At 41.8% G+C, this 14,441-nt stretch overlaps 1 protein-coding gene across 1 annotated transcript; it reads right to left on the minus strand.

Annotated features, from left to right (window-relative positions):
• Window positions 1–2,627: 2,627 nt before the first annotated feature.
• LOC128500469 (putative ferric-chelate reductase 1) lies at window positions 2,628–13,114 on the minus strand. The gene is made up of 15 exons (XM_053469631.1): window positions 12,919–13,114; window positions 11,951–12,087; window positions 11,371–11,465; window positions 10,393–10,546; window positions 9,627–9,809; window positions 9,058–9,156; window positions 7,804–7,951; window positions 7,596–7,709; window positions 7,373–7,488; window positions 6,401–6,487; window positions 5,635–5,732; window positions 4,987–5,045; window positions 4,576–4,719; window positions 3,771–3,832; window positions 2,628–2,916 (listed from the first exon to the last, which is right to left on the minus strand). The coding sequence occupies exons 1-15, from the start codon at window positions 13,112–13,114 to the stop codon at window positions 2,824–2,826; spliced, it is 1,785 nt and encodes a 594-aa protein (XP_053325606.1). The 3' UTR covers window positions 2,628–2,823.
• Window positions 13,115–14,441: the final 1,327 nt, after the last annotated feature.

The raw sequence follows: 14,441 nt of genomic DNA on the forward strand, positions 1-14,441 counted from the left end.
AAAAATGACCAACACATAACTGGTAAAAACTTTTAAAATGAAAGATCTGTTTAATTCTCCTAAAAGGGGCCCAACTAGTAACAGCCATATACGAAAACATGAAGAAATTTTTACGTCACTCTTAAGAAAACGATTACATAAACCTTACTTACAGCAAAGGCAAAGTGTGCAGAATCTTCCCCAGCAGCTCACCGTTGAGCTGGTAGGACTTAGTACTGGTGCCCACTGTGTCCAAAAACGTACGTCTGAGGATGAGCGCGTTGGCGGAATTCTGCAAACCTTCGCACACAAGTAAGATTTTCTTTAAAGGAATGCCTCTTTAAGCAAACAGGACACGTTAGGCTAAGCTACAAAGTAAAACAGATTTAGTCATTGCAGTGAAGAGCTTAGCTTGCTGCTAGTATGCAGCGTCATAAGGCTAAACCCCACTAAGTGTCCCCTGCAAGGCCCTGTATAACGCATAAGCCAACTCACAAGCTTCTTTATGCATAACGCAAGTTGCATCTTCCCTGCAAACTCCCTCTTTAATGAATAAGCTTCATTATCACACATTCGCATATCACAGTACTGTTCGCCACACCATTGGCACATTAAGACAAGGGTGTTGGTGTAATAAGGATCTGTGTATACGTATGTGTATGTAAATAGCCCTCTAGCAACATTTTGTATTTCTCCAGCAACCTCAACTCACGAGCCTGGCTCTGACAGGTAAAGGACGGTGGGAGATGTAGTTCAGTGAAGCCCAAGGTCTTGTGCTTCTCATCCACCGTGTGAAGAACAGCAGCTAGTAGAAGAACTCAAGCCCTAGGCAGGATCTATTTAAACAAAGTGTGTGATACAAGGACACATACAATATACGTACACTGGACAGCATTGATAATTCAGCCGAGGGTTGTATTCATTTTGCTTTGATTTCCTCAATACAGATGAATATCTTAAATCTTCTTAAGAACCCCATAAAGCATGCAGAATGAGGACAGTGCAAGGGACTCCAAAAGAATGTTTTACAATAATAAAAAAAAAGGCACAATCGTTAGTTATGAAAAGGTCTTTACGGGCCAAATAAAGAGATGCGATTCCTGAGAATACAGAATGAAGTGGTAAGTTGTTTTTTTTTTGGTATATTTGGGAAGTATAGGGGATCATGCAGCAAACGAGCGGATCCAAGCAAAAGCATCAGATCTAAGACTTTAGATGCCAGATAAATCATTATGCATCGCAGAGCCCACGGGGGGGGGGGGGGGCTCAATAAAACATTTTGGCCATTCTAAACCGTTTAGATTCATTATTCTGCCAGATCCCCTTGCTTTCCAAATAATCCTAAATGTATTGACACTTATGATACCTGATATTATATTTACCCATACATTTTCGCTTTGTTAATTTATAGGTTTCTACACAATCCGAGTCACACGTTCCTTGCTGCATTCTTAAACTTTTTGCCCCTATAAGGTAGGCGATCGCTCTCAGAAACCAGAATAAAGTACAGTAGCTAAGGATGCTAAATCAGTTTTGAAGCTTCACGCAATAATCCAGCTTCTTAGAATTCAACGGTCATAATATTTATTCCGCCCTGCATAATATGGTTTATTCACTAAAGGCAGAGTTATCACAAGAGTTCGTTTTTTTTAACACCAACTTTACTATTCACTATGAAAGGCCAATAAATAACTCTCCAGTAAAGTAGCCCTGTATATGATGTATAATTCAATGCAAGGGGAGACTTCTTCTTCCCACTGAGAACCAATTGCCATTCTCTACCCTCTATCATTACATAAAATAAAGACTAAGATTTTGATTAAATCATTTATTTCTGCTGAGGTAGGATGAGAAGTCTATACATTATCACACACTCCTACAAAGCCATCCGACACAACCAACACAAACCACGTTTGCGTCCAGGAACTCCACGATGCTCGGCTCTGTCCTCTATTAGCCCAGCTTTGCAGCGTCCCAAGTACTCCAAAACTATACACCCAGACACAAGCAGTATATCAACATATTTGATAAGGTTTTAGCATTTAATTCATGAAATCTTTAACCTGTACAAAAGCACATACATATTACAGACGTACATAGCGCCGGTCCTTAAAGATCCGTCACATCGCTCAAGTATTACTTTGTTGGTAGCCTTTTTATCTACTTTGAGGGGGGCACAATAGATATGCTAGTCCTGCGGCAGATCGCAGCTTCCAAAAGGCAAAAAGTCCCTTTTAAAATCAAGTATCTCCCCAAATGATTTCACAGAATATTAAAGGCACAAGGTATTGGTAGTTTTCGTACATGCGTTTAGTTTAAGGCATTTCAGCTTTCAAAGAGTGGCAACTAAAGCCGGCGCTACAAAAAGTAGAAGCCATAACAAGTACATATTAAATATCTGCTGTAGGGATTGCTGATTTGGACACCATTGTCCCAGTGAGAATAATTCCTTTTTTTTTTCCTGAAAACATGAGTATGTTGTCTATATAAAGGATTGCATTATTATATATATTATTACACAGATTGTAATAGACCCTGAGATGAATCAAAGTGCTAAATATCACGATCACAAGAAATCCTCCTATCCCACGTAGAAAATATTTCAGAAAATGGTTGACTTCATAAAAATCTTTTGGTAAGCCTTGCTGTGGATTGCTTAATGTTTCAGCCCACGCAGGAATCCTGGTATTTATTCTAGAAAAGAAAATCTGAATCAATGACTAACTGCACAGCAGCGGCCACCGGACGTATCCGTGAAGTGTTTCGCATGGTAGGGGTGCTATAATAGAATAGCAGGCACACGCCGTGTCGCAGGCAAACGAGGGCCAGCGTGCTTGGCTGTTCTCAAATCTGATAGATTGCTGCGAGAAATGTGATCAGAAAAGCAAAGTTTCCACAAATGTAAATGGTCAGAACGATCTTCTTAAAGGTGTGGCCCTAAAAAATAAATAGAAAAAAAAAAAAGGGCATAAACGTAATTTTCCGTTTCAAAGCATGTATCGAGCTGGAGATTATACAGAGCAGTGACAGCAGCGCCCACTACTGTTGTCTTTGTGGATTGCAAGGATGGAGCGGTGTTGGTTGCTGTTATATAGCACCTTCACATTCTGCAGCGCTGTACAACAGGTAAACAGGACTTAGCAACTAGTGCATCACAAGAGGGTAGGGAGAGATTTAAATTTGCTTACAGTCTATAAGAAGGGGGGGCATTACACAGTACAGTACAGGAATATGACCTCTCCTGTTACCCACAGGTTCAAATTTGTCAAAACTGAAGGCATTGGGTTAATGCTGTGCACAGTGGCAGAAACAGCAGAATGGAGGCAACTTAATTAAACCACCAGGTACAAGAGTTGTATTCATCTTTCAACCAAGTTAGACTCGTATTCCACCCACAATGTCTCTAGTTTATTTTTTTTAGGCTAGGTAGGCTACAGTATTTTGGCCCATAAACAGGATTGTCGTTAACATGGGGCAAAAGACGCCGCTGCCACGGTCCGTCTGAGGTCTGGGCACCCGCTGGCACAGCTCTCTCTGGCATCCTGTGAGCTCACGCTGTTGCAGAGGACAGGGATATGATGTCACATCCTGGCGCCCAGCAGCAGACCGCAGAGGAAGCGTTCGTGAAGAGATCTCTGCAGCAATCGGCACAGACCTCCACCTCCTCCTCCGCTCAGGCAAAGTTGGGCTTTGGGGGCCTGATGGCCGGTGCTTGCCCTGGGCATTTTTATCTCTGAATATGACCTGAGGTGAAAATCCAACCAAACACCACTCCTTGTGGAAATACATACCTCATTGTGCATGCGAGAGGGATTAAGAATTTCAACCTCATCTTCAGCCATTTTGTCAAACTCTAAATAGAAAGACAGGAATTCAATCTCTGAAAATTACCTTTAGACTACATACAGGTCTTAAGTTTTTCCACTGTGCTTTAAAACAAAAAAGGTGTAAAAAAGGAAAAAAAGACTTATGAAAATATTTCAAAAAGGTTCCAGAAGTGGAATTGTAGATTGCCGGCAAAATCGTTACAGAACAGAGACAACTAATTTTCTAATAGATGAAATCAAGCAACGCAAAGTGAATAGTGTGATTAGGGTGAGAACGAGCCTACGCTAAACAAGTGACACTCTTAATCATCCCGCGCCCAGTGCCAAAAGGAAGTCCCTCCTGGGTACCTGGGATCTTTTGTAGTCCCTTCATTATCAAGGAGTCAAAAGTGGCTTTCAGTCCAACAAAAAAGCCTGGACAACAGAACATGGTGTCAATTTTTTATACTGTTGTTCTGTGCCAAAATTAATTAAGAGATCCAGCAAAGAACTAGGTATGGAAGTTCCAAAAAAATAAATAAAAGTGATATTCTATATGCCTTTCTAGTCACCTAGATCGTAGGAAGTTTATGGGTTCAAGATATCTTAACAAATGCTCTTCCTACACACTGAAAGGGCTTTACAGCATAAGGTTTGCTGGGAAATACAAATATCGTACAAATTGGGGACATAGCCTATTCTATTCTATTTCCAATCAAGACAGGACTAGATCACACTCAGTATTATGTGCAATAACATATTTAGTATTTGTGACATGAAGAGACCATACCTCTCTGTAAAAGACAGTAACCATGGACCTCAAGAAGTAGATCTATGAAGACATGCCATAGGACAAATCCAATCATTGTGTATGTATCCCACGGGTCAGGGAGGTTCAAAGCCTGCACATCCATCCCCAGGAACATTGCAGCCACTTCATTGAATGAGGGGGAATTAAATATTATTGTATAAAGAATATATCACGGCAACGTGTAATTTACATAAAATCCCCTCGAAGAACATTCAGAACAATATGCAGCTCAAGCTCCCTGACATTCGGGTGGTATAAATTGGATTAACGATATGATAACCTTTTGCTAAACTACAAATAGAATAATATGTATATTTTTTTTGTTATTTCTTTCTATGCAGGAAAAACACTGGAAAAGACCATTTTTAAAGATGCCTTCAATAAGCTTACCTGCTAGTATTCTGGCAATAGTACCAGTACCCCAGTGAGTCCAGTTAAATATATATCTCCTATAGGGGAAAAAAAGATAAGAGCACGGATTGGCAAGGCAGTTGATATCACAGGCAGAATTTCCATGCACAGAAAAGGTTTTTTTAGCTCAGTGGGTTAGGTTTATCAAAAACGCAGTAAATGTCCAGTACATGCTAAGAACATTATAATCTTTAGTCTGAAGCTCCAAGCAACATCTCAGTAGGCTACGGATCAACACCTATGAAATTATCTAATGATTCAGAAAAACCGACGTCGGACCAGAAAACGCACTGCTCTGGAATATTTTCACCGAATGCAAACAAACTGCTTAATATGGAAGAGGGTATTTAAAACATTGTATTCTAGTCTTAAAAATAGTCTTATCACCATAGCAGATGGAACGGTCCCATCAAGACAAACACTCCAATGGTTGCCATGGCAAAGGAAAATGTGGATAAAAAGAAATGTTCTGCTCTAACCCTAACAAACCCCTTCGTTCCACAGATTCCTCTGCGGTCAGAAACAGTGATTGATGGTTACTACAGTAGTAGTCACATGGCTGAAGTGCCCTGCAGAGTGTTTGCATACTTGCCAAATGAAATTGTTAAAATACTTTGAAAGCCTTACCTGGGAGCATGAGGCGGAGGTCTGAAAACTGCCATCACAGGCTGGAGAATAGCCAAAGCCATAACAGTACAGCCCAGATACGGGTGATAGCCTGCTCGCTGCGGACAAACCACAGAGTATTGCTCAGCTACAACTTAGTAGAGCACATGAAGAACACTTAACATTCTGCACTTTAATGCTGGGGTCCCTGTTCTGGACACAATATATTTAGCGGAAGTCAGCTGCAGCGCTGGCTTAGTGAGCTTTCTGCCCCCCCGTGTGCACCTATCGACTTCAATAAGAGCACCTTTCCCAACATCGATTTGCTGCTTCAAGCTACTCACAAAGCTCTTTAACATGTATTCTTCATTTATCATTCTGCCAGGGAATGTACAAGGTGGCATGGATACATCACCAGACTGGTAGATTACTTTTATACCTCCTAACAGAAGTGGATTGGGATAATTTACGCATGCATGGAGCAGGCATATAGACTAACAGTGTATGACAAACCAAGGGCCTTAAAAGGTTAAGGGTCTTACGAAAAAACCCAGAAATAAGTTAAAACAGTCCTCGTTTGTCAAAGTTTCTTTTAGGAACGTCTTTGCAAGAAAAATATTGTACAATTGGACTTTGAAATCTGACAGTATTTGGACCTCTACCAAAGCGATGAATGCAAGTTACAGAGAGGTAAATCTTAACTTCCCGATGAAGAATTACAAGTCCGAGTTCCCAGAGCAGAACCAGTCTTCATCTTATAGATTCCTTTATGAATAAAGGGACTTACTTTGCTCCAGTGTCCTCTGTACAAAAAGGGCAGGACAAAGGCAACGCTCGTTAGAACCACTGTGGTCACCATGAGAATCCGGTGAACCTAAGATGACCAAGCAAAGGAATCAAGCAAAAACATCAAATGATAAAAACACAGTTGAGTCTTACACAAATTTAAAAAAATGCAAAATATTTAAAAAAATAAAAAAAAAAAACACGGGAGGTTGTCTGAGCGCATCGCGCGGACGGTCACCGGCTGCGGCGATGCGGGTAAACGGCCTCCGCTGCCGGGACATCTGCACGATGTGCTTTAACAATCTCCCTTGCCGGGAATTCCCGGCAAGGGAGATAGTTAAAGCACATAGTGCAGACGTGCCGGCAGCGGAGGCTGTTTACCCCCATCGCCGCAGATGGTCGTGCAGATGTCCCGGCAGCGGAGGTTTTTACCCGCATCACGTGACCGTCCGCACGATGAGTTTTACCTCTGCCCCCAAGACTTACCGGAGCAGACTCCCAGGTGTCTTGCGGGGCATGTAAACAATACAACTTCCGGTGCCGGCACGGTTGTATACGCGTATTGCGTAGATGTCCCCCGGAAGACACCCGGGAGTCTGCTCTGGTAAGTCAGGGGGGGGAGGAGGACAGTGGCAGCATATCTGAGGGGGGGGGGAAAGAGTGGCAGCATGTTTTTTTGGTGCTTTTTTAAAGAAAAAAAAAATTTCTTTAAAAAAAAGCACCAAGCTTTTAGGGTGCGGCCTATATACGGGCGTATATCCGAGCCAATACAAGATAGAGATAGATATATATATATATATATATATATATATATATATATATATACACACACACATATATACATATATACACACACACACACTAGCTGAGACAACCTATTGCCCTGTATAATTCCACTACGACGGGATAGCAACGTATAGGCACATTAAACAGCATCACAGAAAAAAAAGCCACTTTCTACAGCTCTCCATACCTGGAACCATACTTGCTTCCCAAACAAAGACGAATTCGGCCATATGGGTTTAAAAAAACGTGCAACGACAACACCAATGCTCACAGTGGTCATCCACGCCACGAACATAAGAGCACCTGAAATAAATTATTGTTGTTAGGATGTGGGTTGCTCAATTTGAGTCAAAGAAGTATCTATCAGCATTTGTCTGTCAGTGTACCTTTGCACCAAGACCCTGACCTACCATGGTATTTTATAAGGAGCGGCGACCGTGAACCACCAACGTCATCAGGAGAGCCTGTGATATTATACATTCTGGTTGTTATTAGAGGCTGGCGAAGATGTCTTGAAATACGCCCTTTAAAAAAAAAATAAAAAAAATGAATTAAATAAGAGAAGTTGTCAAAGTGCTTTACCAAACATTTATATAAATTGAGATCCCAATAACTCACCGTCCTCTGCATCGCCATCAGCCAGAAATATGTAATAACTAGCAGACATGTCAAATCTCTCTGTAATCGATGGAATCTTGATGGCTCGACGAAAAGCGCACTGAATGACCCCGTCTTCCAATCTCCACGCTAGATCTTGAAGGACGTCCTGAAAGTAAAAACACACCGATCGAATGGCTGGGCAATTTAGAAAGCGAGGACTATTTCCAATAATGGTTTACCATGCGACAAATATTTAAAAGGAAAGCCAACCTTCGTTTTTTGTCACATTGCCTGATCTAGAAGGTTATACTGCGACCCAAGATTTAGGTGTTCTCAACTAAATCTAATCAAACACTGTATATCACCAAGTCAAAAGTCAGCCTGGAAAGTCTGTGGCCCTCAAGGTCTGAAATTTGACACTTTTGTTTTTAAAAGGTCTACAAAACCTGTTCAGCTGCCCAATACCTACAGGACAAAGGGCATCAACAAAACTGGAAATAAAATATACAGACAATGAATTAAAATAAATACATAAATATAAAAAAATAAAAAAAAAGTCTGGTGGCCCATTAAAATGTTCTGGTTTAAACATATAAAGTTGTTCTGGTATTAGGCCAGACCACTGTCAATGACTACACTTTTACATAGGTAAATAAATCTCGGCAAAAGATGGGCCGGGGGTTTACATCACCGATTTTTCATAAAAACCCAAGCTTGGATTGAACAAGTTGATCAGTAGTTTAAAGTTTTAGAACAGCCATTTTTTCTTGTGTATGAGATCCATGCTTTCTTTATACTAAATATTCACATTAGGTGACAGGAACATGTGTCTTAACAGAACTACTAGGGGAGGCTCTTCTGATGACTTGTATGATGTAATCTAATGGTGACATCTACAGATATACCCATACCGTAGAAAACATGGAGACCACCTCTCTATCGTTACCTCTACTCTCTCCTCCATCGGTTCAAGAAGAGGAGCCTACAGTGCTCAAGTTCCATCTGTCATTGATCGGTGCTGTATGTATGTCTGGATGGATGGATGGATGTATGCATGTTTGGATGGACGTATGCATGGATGTATGTTTGGATGGATGTATGTTTGGATGTTAACCTATTTAGGAAGTCTTAGAAGCTGTGGTTTTTGTCGGATCGTTGGCCACGGTAAAAAATTCAGACAGTTTAGCAAAACAAATATAAATTGGCTAGCCAGCCGGTCGCAAGTTGGTGTAACAAGTCGCAGACATTCTACCAGATGAATATAATGGTTACCTGTGAAGCCACCTCGGGGTGTGTACGGCCTCGCATATATGCAGGATTTATCTGAACCTTTTGGTCCTCGATCACACATAGGTAAGCGTCATCATCACCCTACAGGAAATAATTCAAACACTTCATTGAAACACGGATTGAATTTTTTAGATCCAGAAGCGTTCCTCACAACGGTCACAGAGATTTCAATCAGTTTTGTTCAGTTGACAGATTTAGATGCAAAGTTTTTATTATAGGGGAAAGTTGTCCCCCCCCAAAAAAACAAAAATTTAGTAATCAGAGAAGATTCTGTAGGTTCTTGTAACCAGTATAAATGAGGCTAATCATTTGGTCTGAAGGTCTGCTTTACAGATCAGGCACAATGTCTCAGAGACTTCTCCCTGCACAAATACTGAAATCACCTGCCGCACAATGGTAAACACACAATTCACACGTCAACACAATCACATGCAGTTCCACTAGAAGGGCAAGCGACACATAGCGCGGCTTCCTTTGTAATTCATCAATCCCTCCTCGGTGCGGTCTGGGACTTACGGCAACACAGACTGTTCTAGTTGAGAAATACTGACCATCCATTGATCATGTGATAAGGCAAATGAAACGTAGCCTTGGCTGGGTCCACTCATCTCCACCAACACAGTGCTGGCTTCTTTTACGAACGATAGGAAGAAGCATTGATCATTATTCTCTGGCTCGCAGGAAGATGGGTTTCGGACGCAGAACTTGCTGGTCCCACAGCCAGATGAGCTAAACTAGAAGATACAACGAAGTCATGGGAGCAATTCACTAAGACACAGCACGATTCGTATAAACACTTGCGGTACCCGGGTTCCCTCTCTATTAAACCCCCACACGTGTATATGGCTATAACAACTAAGCAAATAGAGCATTCTTATTCTGCATGTGAAAAAGAGCATGCTTATAGTTAGTGGAGAAAGATAGCTAAACGCGTATGTTGGATTATTCAACGTTTTACGCTGATCCCTCCGAGAAATACGTCTCTAGTCATATAGAATTCTCAGCAATATTTTTTTTCAAGGAACACTTAATTGTCATGTGACATGAAAGCAGGCACTGATAGGTTGCTGCCATTGAACGTGAAAAAAGGGGTTTTGTCTGTATAAGATTAAGCCTTCAGATGGAATAGTAAAATTACAAACGTGTTACGGCTTAAGAACGTTACCAATGAATGACACGCAGTCCTCGTCAATGTAGGTATTTTCTAACGAACCCATTAACCCACAAAACAATCGCTGAGACTCTACGAACTCGCAGTAAATACTCTTACGGTTTGCTAATGGTTGGAGGCATCAGACAAAAGCCTAAAGCAGTTACCCGCTTAGTAATAGTCGATGTTGGTTTTTCGGTTAAGCTCGCGGTGCTCAGCCTCCCGGGTTGGCTAGGAGCCATAGGCGGCGCGTTTGTTTGAGAAATGATTGGTCCTGGAATTTTCACCCAGTAGATTTTATACTTTTGAACCACAGTTGCTCTGAAAACACACACAGAAGTACAACATTTTACATGTAGAATTTGACAGGAGGTAAAACCTTTTCTGCCATCTAGTCTGTCCGTTTTCCCTTAAAACACACTTGAGCTGAATATCCTTTCATTAGTTCTCTCCCCATATAGCATTCCGGACACATCAGTATAGCATTGATCAGGATCTAACCGAAGACGCACGTCCATGTTTGTATGTCAACCAATAAACAAAATGGGCGGCGGCCATTTTTCTTACTGGCACGGGCATTGCAGTGAGTAGCAGTGGCCATTTTGTTTACTGGCGGACATTCAGATGGGTATGTGCTTTGATATGTTACACAATATGGATGCATCCAGCATGCTGTATGGGGAGTGTGGGAGCTGGAGAAAAAAAGCTTTACTGAAATGATGCTCATATTAGTGTTTAAGGAACTTTTCTCACTGTAATTGTCCTTTTAAGAAGAAGTAGAAAAAAAAAAAAAAGCTTAAGGCTTTCCTAAAATAGTCAAAGGGATTTGTTAAGTGTCAAAAGTTTAGTGCATATGAGCGCGTACCAAAGAAAATCAATCAATCATAACACCTAATCAGGCCCAGAGTGGCCATCTTGCACACCAGGCTAACGTCTGTGGCCAACGGGGTCAAATACTCGCCAATACTGCCGCTCCGGCAGCAGATCGGCTTCTGTGGTGCGCAGCCACCAGCTAGATACACCTGGCTGCATGCGTCAAGAGGCCAAAAAAGCTGCCGGCCTTAAAGTGCCAGGGCCACTAAACATGCCCAGCCGCGCCCCGCACCGAATGAATACATGGATTGGGCAGAAACACGCTCACTTACAGGAACTGAACATGCGGAGGGCCGTTGTCCGGAGCAACCCAGTAAAACTCCACTTTTTCTTTCCTCGATTTGCTTGTCTGGCTGACAGCTGAATCCTAGAAAGAATCCCCAGTTAGAGCAGGACTTTCCACCAAACTTACAGATCGCGTATCGCTTTAAGCCCCCCTACACTCGATTTTATTCAAATAAATAAGAAAACAGTAATAAATAAATAAGAATGCAGCAACGAGAATGATATATGCGGCTCCACGGACACGGACTGTCATGATGCCGCCGGGATGCTCACACACACAGCACATCAGGATATGCTAATGTATAAAAAGGTTGAAAAAGCCAAGTATCTAAGAATTTGCAAGAATGATACGGATTTAAGTATCAATTAATTTAGATACATCATTAAATTTTCAAATGTTTAAGAAGCTGAAGCTAAATATATATCTTATATATCTTATTAAATAGGAAGTTCATCGTTGGCTTTACAAAAGGAAAAAAAACCCAAAAACCTATATTCTTATATATGGCACTCGATCGTATATCAGCCACACAACAGGTTAATGTTACTGGGCGCTGTGTTTCTTACCGTTACCCCTCCGCAAGTCAAGAGCTGGGAAATCTGATCGTCGATCAATGAAAATGAGCCAACAGGGTTACCATCTAAATTCTCTGCATCCCGTGCTTGGATAAAGAAGCCATTGAATCGCGATCCAGACAGGGTTACTGAAACAGCAAGAAAATAACTGGTTTCACAACGGGTAAGAGAGCTGAATATTGCCAGCATTTTCACCTATTCTTTCCCCACATTCTAAGTGCCAGATACCTACAGCAAGGTGCCGCTGCCTTAGGGTCCTTTAAAAGTAAGAGTCAGCTTTCCGCCAACGTCCCCAGGGGTGCATAACAAGAAAATACATTGGAAATCAGCCAACACGCTGATTTGTACGGCCCCTGGCTTCTTCTCTTGGGAACTTTAACATTTCTGCTCTTAGTGTCTTTTAAAATAAGGGGGTCTAAATAATAGCTACAGCCTGGGGGCCACCTTCTGATATCGATGATAATACATATAAAGAGGCCTACAGCGGGCATCCGGGCACTAAACTAAAGCATGAGAACATTTATATATCCACCGAACACTACAACCAGGGACATGTACGGACACACACACACACACACACACACAGTAACTTTAACGGTGGATGGACTGGAAAGCACATGCAACAAGTTTGCACGTGAAAGTTTAGTGCAAAGAAGTTCAGGGTCACATTTTCCATAAACTCTGCAACCTGCGCCACTTTCTATCATTCTGCATGGACAGCAGTTTCCGCTGAGAGATAATTCCTTGGCATCTCACTCCTCTTAGGGAATCAGACAGATTTGCAGCTGTGGATTATTCATGTATTTCAAAAAAAAAATCAAGTGTCAAAATACATAGAATTTTCAAAACACATTCACAACGGTACACAAATAGGAATGAACCGTATAAATCAGTCTTACAAGCCTCGAGTACCAAGCAGTGATCCAAACACGCACAGGGATTTTATATATGTTCATTACCTTTGATACGGTCTCCGGGCTGAAACACTGTTTTGTCCACCGTCAGGTTGTGCTCAGGTTGCGACTGAGGCTCGTGGCCATGTTGCGGCAGCATGGACTCGCAGGCTACGGACACTCTTCCATTCGGATATCCTGCTATCGGTACGAGAGCGGAAGAAAGCAGGCAAACCGCGAAGACCGCAAGCAAGGGAGCCATCTGCAGAGCAAGAAACAAAAGCAGAAATTAATTATTGCTTTCTGTATTCCGCAGGCTGCTAGGGTTTGTTAGCGATACAAAGCCACAGAAGTCTCTTCCTTAGATTGACAGATATCAATTCAAAAGATACAGATGGGCAATAGCACCTCTATACAGATGGGCAATAGCACCCCTGCTGTTGCGGTATATTTTTCTGGTTGAGCATGATAGGAGTTATACTTCGACCCTGCAGGACGGGGATAAAGTTTGCTGTATATGCACCACAAAACAAATCCAAGGTCAGTTTTCATCACATTAATTAAGATACATGTCGAGATGTGTAGTATGAATAGAATTTGGCAGCAGATAAGAACCATTCGGACCATTTTTCCTAATATACAAATCCCCAATCGGCCCTTGGTAGATTCAGGATAGCCGTTTGCCTAACCCATGCATCTTCATGTGCCATTAGGTTAGCATCTACCTCTACTGGGAGGCTGTTCCACTGATCTACCACCATCCCTTAAAGTAAATCCTCTTTACATTACATCTAAACCTCAGACCCTCTTAGTTCTAGATTAGGACCTTTTGTACTAACATGTCGCCTCCTTTAAAATAAACTTTGTTTTTTCAGGTTAAAGATACAGTATAATGATACATGGAGATTTATACACGCAGGACGGAACAGTGGAAGGGAAGAGCTGGTGACAGCAGATTTAACAGGAGCGAAAATAAAATCGAATTTACTCCTAATCCCATTTGTTATCTAAATAGTACCATCATTTATTTATTTATTTATTTATTTATTTGTAAGAACATGCCCTGTGCAAAAGTAAACCTTGAACCAAAGAGCTTACGATCTACTCCCATTATTATTATTATTATTGGAAGACAGCGAGATTAAATCACCATAATAAATCTACCGGATGCCCAAAGCATGGAGCTGAGACATCACTCGAGGCATAACGAACACGGACGAGACGCCAAAAACCGATTCAATCGCCCAGCAACTAAAAGTAGTTTGACAGGAAACAATGTAACCATCTACTGAATCAATAAGAGAAACAAGTGTCCGGGGAGAACTAAATCTTACCCGGAGCAGCTCCGGTCTCACTCCCGCACTCACTCTAAACAGGACACCGAGCCCGTCACACACGGTACCGACACTCCGGTTAAACCAGATTAAAACTACACATAAATTAAGTGCTGAAAGGGTGTAACCAGGACCCCGACTTTTCCTGTCACCTACCGTTCTCTACCGAGCATACAAAGGCATCTGTTCCGCCTCCAGCAACACGGTACCGCGTCACCGAACGTCTCACCGGTAGCAGGAAGACTGGACCTGAAA

Source organism: Spea bombifrons, chromosome 6 (genome assembly GCF_027358695.1).
Source record: "Spea bombifrons isolate aSpeBom1 chromosome 6, aSpeBom1.2.pri, whole genome shotgun sequence".
NCBI classification, from domain to species: Eukaryota; Metazoa; Chordata; class Amphibia; order Anura; family Pelobatidae; genus Spea; species Spea bombifrons.